Genomic DNA, 10,078 nt, shown 5'->3' on the forward strand with positions numbered 1-10,078 from the left:
AGTTAATTAAGTTCTACGCTGCTGCTACTCTCTGTTATTATCTATACATAGTCACTTGAATAACTCTACCTACATGTACATATTACTTCAATTACCTTGACATACCGGTGCCCCCACACATTGACTCTTCTCTGGTAAACCCTGTACATAGCCTCGCTATTGTTATTTTACTGCTGCTCTGTAATTATTTGTTACTTTTATTTCTTATTCTTCTTTTTTTTAGGTATTATTTTTAATTTTTAATTAACTGCATTGTTAGTAAAGGGCATTTCACTGTAAGGTCTAGACCTATTGGATTTTTTATATGTAATGTGTTACTGTGAAACCATACAGTTTTTATTTGGACTACAATAGCACTGCCCATTACAGAGCTACTTTAAGCAAAACTGGGCAATCTCTACTGTACTTCTCCATATTTGTAAACAGAATAAGATAATTTGTGAGAGAGCCTCATTAGAATACCCTACATGAGAATGTGGCATTTGACCCTGGTTGATAAGTGCTGGTTGCTTCTATCCTTACAGCCTGGTCTCATAGACGAGACGTAACGTAGTAAATGTAAATCCGGCCCTCAAATTAGTATGGTATGTTATACTTGGCATGGTTACATAAGACAGAAGGTTACTGAAGGCAAACATTAAAGTAGGGTGGTTGGTCGGGCTGGATGTAACGCCCGGGGTGTAGTGGGGAAGAAGTCCGGCGCAGGAAGCAGAGAGTTCAGGGTAGCGCTTACTTTTAACGCAGCACAACGGTGAACAGACGCCAACCCATAACAAATGCCCCAAACACGGGGGACTTAAACAGTCCAGCAAAAACCCAAACACACTGACAACCGTGACATACAGCCATGTACACATGTACATCGAAATAATCCCACACAACCAGCAGGCGGGCCGGCTGGAAAATAAAGCCCAACCAATCAGCCTAAACTAAACACAGATGAAACCAATAAACAGAAAAGGGGAAAAAAGGGATCAGTGGCAGCTAGTAGGCCGGTGACGACGACCGCCGAGCGCCACCCAAACAGGAAGGGGAGCCACCTTCGGTGGATGTCTAGCAACCCAAAGGTTGAGTGTTTGAATCTCATCACAAACAACTTTAGCATTTTAGCTACTTTGGGACTACTTAGCATGTTAGCTAACCCTTCCCCTAACACTAACCTTAATCCTTTAACTTAACCACTAACTCCTAACCTTAACCCTAACCCCTAGCCTAGCTAACATTAGCCACCTAGCTAATGTTAGCCACAACAAATAGGAATTTGTAACATATCATATGCTTTTCAAATTAGTAATAAATTGTATGAATTGTAATATATCTTGTAATTCACAACATATCATACAAAATGGATGATGGACATCCAAAAATGAATAGATTTATTTAACTAGGCAAGTCAGTTAAGTACAAATTCTTATTTTCAGTAACAGCCTTGTTCAGGGGTAGAAGTACAGATAACTACAGATTTTTACCTTGGCAGCTCAGGGATTCAATCTTGCAACCTTTCGGATACTAGTCCACTAGGCTACCTGCCACTCCAATACATACCATGGGAAACATAACATATCATATACTAACTGGAGTGTCCCAGATTTACATTTACTTTGTTAGGTCTACCCCTAAGCCCAAGTTTATTCTTAGCCATTGGCATGTGATACCGTTTGAAACGCCATAGACACTGATGCATGTAGAAAACGCAAAGTAATCCATATGAGTTGTTGAGCCCGACCCTGTCAGAGGTCCTCTTTTGGACGTTATTTCTATTATGTCAGTGATGTGATGTCAATCTTATGACTCCAGTTATGTTCTCATTTTTGTTTTATCGATCAAAAAAGTAGACCAGGCCTAGCACATTAATAAAACAAAACAAAATGATGAGGTTCCATAAATCTAGCACTACCAACAAGGTTGAGTTAGCCAAGGTGTGTTTTAACAATAGAATTGAAGGAGAGACTAGGACAAAAATCCATAGTGAAACATTTGGGTTAGTTGACGCAAAGCATAATTGCTTTGTAATTGCAAACAAAAAATATATTTTGCAATCCTATTTGAAATCGTGACGTACAGTAGCCTACAAAAATAGAACTGTTTGGCCATAATGACCATTGTTATGTTTGGAGGATAAAGGGGGAGGCTTGCAAGCCGAAGAACACCATCCCAACCGTGAAGCACGGGGGTGGCAGCATCATGTTGTGGGGGTGCTTTGTTGCAGGAGGGACTGGTGCACTTCACAAAATAGATGGCGTCAGGAGGCAGCAAAAGTATGTGGATATATTGAAGCAACATCTCAAGACATCAGTCAGGAAGTTAAAAGTTGGTCACAAATGGGTCTTCCAAATGGACAATGACCCCAAACATACTTTCAAAGTTGTGGCAAAATGGATTAAGGAGAACAAAGTCAAGGTATTGGAGTGGCCATCACAAAGCCCTGACCTCAATCCTATAGAAAATGTGTGGGCAGAACTGAAAAAGGTGTGTGAGCAAGGAGGCCTACAAACCTGACTCAGTTACACCAGGTCTGTCAGGAGGAATGGGCCAAAATTCACCCAATTTATTGTGGGAAGCTTGTGGAAGGCTACCTGAAACATTTGACCCAAGTTAAAGAATTTAATGGCAATGCTACCAAATACTAATTGAGTGTATGTAAACTTCTGACCCACTGGGAATGTGATGAAAGAAATAAAAGCTGAAATAACTCATTCTCTCTACTATTATTCTGACATTTCACATTCTTAAAATAAAGTGGTGATCTTAACTGACAACTGCTCGGCCTCTGACCGCAAGGCACTGCAGAGGGTAGTGCATACGGCCCAGTACATCACCGGGGTCAAGCTTCCTGCCATCCAGGACCTCTATACCAGGCGGTGTCAGAGGGAGGCCCTAAAAATAGTCAGACTCCAGTCACCCTAGTCATAGACTCTCTGCTACCACACAGCAAGCGGTACCGGAGTGCCAAGTCTAGGTCCAAGAGGCTTCTAACCAGCTTCTACCCCCAATCCATAAGACTCCTGAACAGCTAATCAAATGGCTACCCATATTATTTGCACCCCCTTCCTCTACTGCTGCTACTCACTGTTAGTATCTATGCATAGACACTTTTATAACCCTACCTGCATGTACATAATTACCTCACTTACCTCGACACCGGTGCCCCCGCACATTGACACATTGACTTGTACCGACCTGTACCCCCTGTATTTATTGTTATTTACTGATGCTCTTGAATTATTTGTTTTTCTTATCTCTCACTTTTTGGGGGGTATTTTCTTAAAACTGCATTGTTGGTTAATTACTTTTAAGTTGTCTTTTCACTGTAAGGTCTACACCTGTTTTATTCGGCGCATGTGACAAATAAAATGTGATTAGATGTAGTTAATTATTTTACCGCATTCAACAGCAGTTCCTATCAGAGAGATAGTAACATTCACCCTGGAGGGCACTCGCATGCTGGGCTTGGTGCAATACACACACCAGGGATTATTATTCTTCATAAAATGCGCAAATTAATCATTAGATGAGGTTATAACCGACCCCCGATTTGGAAACGAGTTGTCTCCAATTCCTTGGCAACGCGTTATGTCGTCTAGTCTACTTTTTTTTAAACAACAGAAGCGGACCTAAAGCAAGGATTCAGTCTAATCAGTAACATGACATAAGGAACGTCGTTTGGAATCCATAACCTTGTTGGCTTTAGAATGGGAATATTATTGGTCAAAAAAAGACAGAACAGATCAACAGCTTTTAGTGTGAACATTTTAACGCTTTCTAGTCCTCTATGTGGATAGATTTTTTTCAGCATTCCCTCAGACGATGGATTTTTTCCATTGCAGCTCAGTAGAGGGTGTGAGATCTTTCTAAGAGCACCGGGCTAGAACGAGCACAGTCTCTGTGTAACCTCTTTGTGATTAAAATCCACCAAAGGAAAGCACTGGAAACAAAAGCATGGAAGACACCGAAAGGTGTGAGGAATGCGTTTTTTTTTTTGCAGTGGCAGTGTTATCAGCACTACATCTCGAGCGTCGGGTGTGAATTCAGCACCGAGGGGGAAAGAACAGCACCCACTGCTACCGCAGCACGACGAGAAAATCACGGATTTATAAAATTTGCAAGGTCAGTCAATACCGATCGAAAGCCCAAAAATGTGTCGACTGCTATTGCGGTTTGTTGTTTTCAATTATTTCCATACCAGCAAAAGGATCCATTCGATCTGAGGCATTCTATATGGTCATTTTAAAGCTGGACGCCTGGACATAACGGGCTAGAAGAGCATGGATATTATAAAGGACTGTCGTCATTTCTTTTAGACCCGTAGGTCTATATTTTTGAGGATAAACTGGACTAAAAAACATTGACTCAACAGCTCGTTTTCATGTCTTGAAATCGGGGATGAATTGTTTGTATTGAAAATGCTGCTTTGGATTGTCTTGCTGAAGGCGGCTCTTTGTGTTGCTATTGGAAATGTTACAAGGGACATTTGTAAGGAGCAGATATGCTCCTGCAATGAGATTGAAGGCGATTTGCACATTGACTGCGAAAAAAGGAGCTTTACTAATTTGCACCATTTGACTGGTCCCAGTTCCCAGTTTTATCACTTGCTATTGCATGGAAATTCTTTATCCAGGCTTTTTCCCAATGAGTTTGCTAACTTTTACAATGCCGTAAGCTTGCATTTGGAAAACAACGGTTTGCATGACATTGTCCCTGGTGCTTTTCTGGGACTGCAGCTCGTGAAAAGGCTACACATAAATAATAACAAGATACGGTCATTTAGGAAGAGCACCTTTCTTGGTTTAGATGACTTGGAATATCTTCAGGCTGATTTTAATCTATTGAGAGACATTGACCCGGCCGTGTTCAGGGACTTAAATAAACTTGAAGTGTTAATTCTAAATGATAACCTCATCAGTGCACTACCTATAAATGTGTTTCAACACGTTCCCATCACCCATCTCGACCTGCGAGGGAACCGAATCAAAACGGTGCCTTATGAGGGAGTTCTCGAACAAATACCGGGCATTGCGGAGGTTTTATTGGAGGATAACCCCTGGGACTGCAACTGTGACCTGGTTTCCCTGAAGGAATGGCTGGAGAATATACCGCAGAACGCGCTTATCGGCCGGGTGATCTGCGAGGCTCCAACGCCACTGCAAGGGAACGACTTGAACGAGACATCGGAGATGGATCTGTGTCCTTCAATAAAAAGTGGTGCTGACGAGAGTTTAGTTGCACCTCCTACCCAAGAGGAGACCTCTGTACCTGGGCCCGTTCCAACGCCTTATAAAGCTAGTGGTGATCCTGGGTCCCCAACTCCAGGGAATGGGAAAAAGGGACGCTCTAAATCGCACTGGCAGTTGAAAACGAAGCCCACATCTATGACAGGTGTGAATGGGGAGAGAGAGCAGCTGCAGATTGTGCAGAACGCATCATGCCCTGTGCCATGCAGCTGCAAGCTCATTGGATCCCGGCAGGGGTTAGGGGTTAACTGCGAGGGCAAGAAGATAGAGAGCTTGGCTAACCTAAAACCCAAACCCCTCACTGCGCACGAATTAAACATGAGAGATAACAACATCCATGCTATAAAAAAGAACCATCTCAATGGCTATTCAAGTCTGAATCTCCTTGATTTGGGTGGAAACAACATCAAATTGATAGACAACAGCACTTTTCAAAACCTCACCGAATTAAGATGGTTGTACATGGATAAGAATTACCTGGATACGCTCATTGCGGAAATGTTCATTGGACTTCAAAATCTGGAATATCTAAGTTTGGAATATAATGATATACAGCTGATACTGGCAGGCACCTTCAGCCCTCTGCCTAATCTGCGAGTGCTTTTCCTCAACAATAACTTGCTGAAAGCGCTACCTGTGGATGCTTTCCTTGGAGTGTCTTTATCAAAGATTAGCTTGCATAATAATTATTTCACATATCTCCCTGTCGCAGGGGTCTTAGATCAACTCAATTCGATCATACAAATTGATTTGCATGGGAACCCTTGGGATTGCTCGTGTAATATTGTCCCTTTCAAACAGTGGACGGAGAAACTGGGGGCAGATGTGATCGTTAGTGATCTCAAGTGTGAGTCCCCAGAAGAGTTCTGGAAAAGGGATTTCCGTCACGTCCGAAATGATCTGATGTGTCCCAAGCTGTATGACAAAATCTACCCCACATCTCTCTCCAAAAACAGCACTTTCACCGCAGACACGGGTACGCGCTCGAACTCCTATGTGGAGCCGAACAGGGTATCCATCTCTGTACTAGTCCCTGGGCTACTACTGGTATTTGTCACGTCTGCGTTCACTGTTGTAGGGATGCTTGTCTTCATCTTGCGGAATCGCAAGAGATCAAAGCGGAGGGATGGTAATTCCTCTGCGTCAGAGATAAATTCCTTGCAGACAGTGTGCGACTCGTCTTATTGGCATAGCGGGCCTTACCATGCAGACGGGGGCGCGCAAAGAGGGTTCGACTGTAGCGCCCATTTCTCTCCAACAAATGATGCGTAAAATGACCACTGACAATAGAACCTGGAATACAAACAGACAGACAAATATACTGCGTTCTGTTGACACAATGGCAATTGAAGAACAATAAACAAATGCTATGTTTCTAAGCTTCTTCACTCGCTTTTTGCCGGAGATAGACCATTTTTGTTTGCTCCAGTTGACTGTGGTGCCAATGAGTCTGCTACTGAACCAACTGTAATATATGTATAGACCCCTTCCCCGGCCCCCTATCCCAGTACAGCTATTTGCCGCAATCAGACTGACTATCTGAGAGAGAAGATTCGGGAAATGGTGCACGAGCGCATGAATGTAATGTAAATAACTGACTGTATCATATCTGCATGATTTCGCATGGTTTCAACACACACTGGGGAACCATACCATAATTAACGAAGAAGCCAACCCGACCCTTCTTTCATGTTGTCAATATGAATATATACAGTATATATATGCATATAAAACCATATATGAATATATACAAAGTGCCATTTCTCTATTTTTTTGTGAACTGCGTTATAGGATTTGTATTTGTTGTTTTAAAACTGTTAAAAAACGGAAAAATAACACATTTGGATGAAGAAGAAGATAAACGCTGTCCACGCATGTTCTTTTTTGTTTGTTTTATCATTTGATTGTCGATAAATATCGGGGTTATTTATAATTGGTGCAAACCTTATCATATCTGCACATTCATCTCTTTATGAATGTATAATGTGTTATTTTATGGTGTGCCAATTGTTGAATTTCAGATATTCGGGATGCAGATGAGCATGACCAATTAACGTCACTCAGATGGTTATGCTGCAAGGTTAATGTAGCTAAAAACAGTTCGTGGTTTTGTGTGTTAATGCCTATAGCCTGCTTTGGGGGAGAGGAGAAGGCTTTACCGAATTATATGGGGGTTTTCTAACTGCATATTTTTTCAAAATTAAAATGTTTTCAATGGAAGTAATGGTATGTGCAGTTCGATCTATGTACAGAGCGCAGGTAGACTAGAATGCTTTTTTTATGTAAAAAGTATTCCTCCACAAAGCGTAGGCTATGATTCACCTCCATTTATGTGAGCTTTTGTAAAGCCATCTACTGTGTCCAAATAATAGAAATGGACTTACATTTTTTAAACTAACGTGCTTAAAATAGATTGGGCAATGGTCAGTTTGCATACAGTAAAACAAAAATAAAACCCACGTTTTAGCATTCGACAGTATTCGTCTGATGCCATAGGGAAGACTAGGCAGGATCACCGCATTACTCTAGACGAGGAAACTCACGATGTCGCTGTTGGTGCATCTTCTCCATTGGAGGGAGGGCTGAGGTATAGGAGTTTTGCAAAAGGGCGTTTGGAATGGGAATCTTTATCTTGAGATGTTAATTAAATCGTCTATGAATGGGCAATGATGCATTAAGAAACATATATATTATTCAATATTAAAAGTGTTCAGCAGTCGGTCTGTTGCCCAATGCTATGACATTTTACTGAGCAACTATAATGATATCAAGATGATGATTACAGTGTACAATAATGGTTAGCATTAAAGGTGATATTCTGATAATCCATTCAAATGGATCAATGTCACTGATTCTGCAGTATCACGGTACAGATCGTAGGATTGTGAAATGTTTTTTCTTTGTTTTATATATATATATATATATGAATACTGTGTAAATTCAAGCTCTGAATTCGTTTTGTTCATACTGGTTTTTATTTTTCATTAGGATCAGGTCCATCAATGTACCCACTGTATTTAATTATCTTATAAATTAGCATATGTGCAAGAGACCCCACTGCTACAATCAGTTTTGGAATAGTCTTGTCAATAAGGAATGACAAGTCAGACTGGCCTGCAGAAGGCCAAAGTGCTCAGAACCATTTCAATGTCAAACATGTCTCAACCCTGTCTGTTTCATCATTTATCGTAATACAGCAACAAGCATTTTTCCCAGGCCTTTTTAACACTGTGGACTGACAGACTATATGGTTAAATGTGTGACTGTATTAGCAGAACAATGTTCATTGTCGAGTGTCTGGGCTGTGTGTGTGTGTGTGTGTGTCTATACATTTAAATAATTAGAATTATTGATTAAATGTGTGTGCGAGTGCACTAGTGTCTGTCTACATGTGTGTGTATGTCTGTATTCCCCCCCCCCCCCCCCCCCCCCACACACACACACACCCACCACCACCACTAAATGTAACCAATCACATAGGCTGACCTTGGGGAGGATTATCTTAGCAGATCTTTGGCAACAACAGTGATGTCCATCACTTCAGACTCCAGTTTGTTGGTGTATTGCTTCAAAGGGTAATTATCCATCTCTACTGTGGAACATTTTACCATGGCTCATGAATTATTGGTCATCTCTCAACGCTGTGTCCCAGAGTTACATTTATATGCTTTACTACATTTGACCTGCTTCTATTTTGTTAAATAAAATGTGGTTGAGGTTGAGTGAAATCTATGGGTTTCTAAGATATTTCATTCTTACCTGTGTTGAACTGAACCACAATATAATTTGATATGTGTGTGCTAAATGTGCTTGTTTTGTTTCAATAATAACCACGTGGTCTGTGCTGTCCATGGTTCTGAAAAGTGCTTATGCTAATGCGGCCAACTTATTTCAGCACCATGGACAGCACATGTCTCTGCCAATGAGATGGCAGTCATATTGGGTGTTCAATGTACTCCATGGTTTCATCTCTGAGGTAATGCAATGCTGTCAACAATTATACCTGTGTTTGGGTACATCCAAAATACAGAATATTATGTTGCTTCTGATGGCAGGAGTATGGTGCTTGCAACATCAGAGTTCAAGTTTGACCCCAACACGGGCTTCCTCCTCTTATCCTCATATGCAGTATTACATGATGTTTGACCAAACCATTCACTGCTCTCAGTTTTTTATCAAATGTGAGCCTTTGTTTTACTGTACAGCAATGCAAAGGTGCTGATCCTTTGTTCATTTGCGAAGAAGATACTGGCTGGTTATTTCAAGGTGAAATACACACAACCTGAATTCCTTGGAAAAGTCATTTTGATTTTTGATATCACCAACTGTCCAGTTATGTGCTGCAGTTTACAGATCAAAGCCTAACCTTACTGTGGCTTTGCTCTCTGCAGCGATTTTTATTTTAGCTGTGAACCCCAGGTGTGCTCTGTACAGTTCTGACCAGAGCTTAACTTACTCTTGTTTTGCTCTCTGCAACCCCAGCAGGCTACACACACTTAACTGATCATCTCCCTGAGAAGCTGGCAGCTTGTTGCAACCCTCGCAGCACGGCACCCATCAGCAGCACACCTCGGGAGTTTACTTTCCCGATTACTCCCAATGCCGGTGTAAATACCACAGCTGTTGTTGATCAGTATGACTGATCGGACCACCAAGTGCTGCCTGTGACCTAACCTCTTCAATTCTCAGCCTCCACGTATTGATTGGATCTATTGACTCGATCATTGACTTTGTTTTGAGCCGCACGCTGCACTATTGTTTCCATCCTTCAATGGCAGAGGCTTCCGTCATTCCTACCTGAAATGACCGATATAATATGCCTTTGTCGGTGCTGTAACAATAACACA

General features: G+C 41.5%; 1 protein-coding gene across 1 annotated transcript; it reads left to right on the plus strand.

The window, feature by feature from the left end:
• The first annotated feature begins 3,411 nt into the window (after window positions 1–3,411).
• Window positions 3,412–9,382, plus strand: LOC110495821 (SLIT and NTRK-like protein 1). The gene has a single exon (XM_021571278.3). It carries the CDS (start codon window positions 4,404–4,406, stop codon window positions 6,501–6,503), a length of 2,100 nt encoding a protein of 699 aa, XP_021426953.1. The 5' UTR covers window positions 3,412–4,403; the 3' UTR covers window positions 6,504–9,382.
• The last annotated feature ends 696 nt before the right edge of the window (window positions 9,383–10,078 follow it).

Source organism: Oncorhynchus mykiss, chromosome 18 (assembly GCF_057628025.1).
Source record: "Oncorhynchus mykiss isolate SJ-2025 chromosome 18, ASM5762802v1, whole genome shotgun sequence".
NCBI classification, from domain to species: Eukaryota; Metazoa; Chordata; class Actinopteri; order Salmoniformes; family Salmonidae; genus Oncorhynchus; species Oncorhynchus mykiss.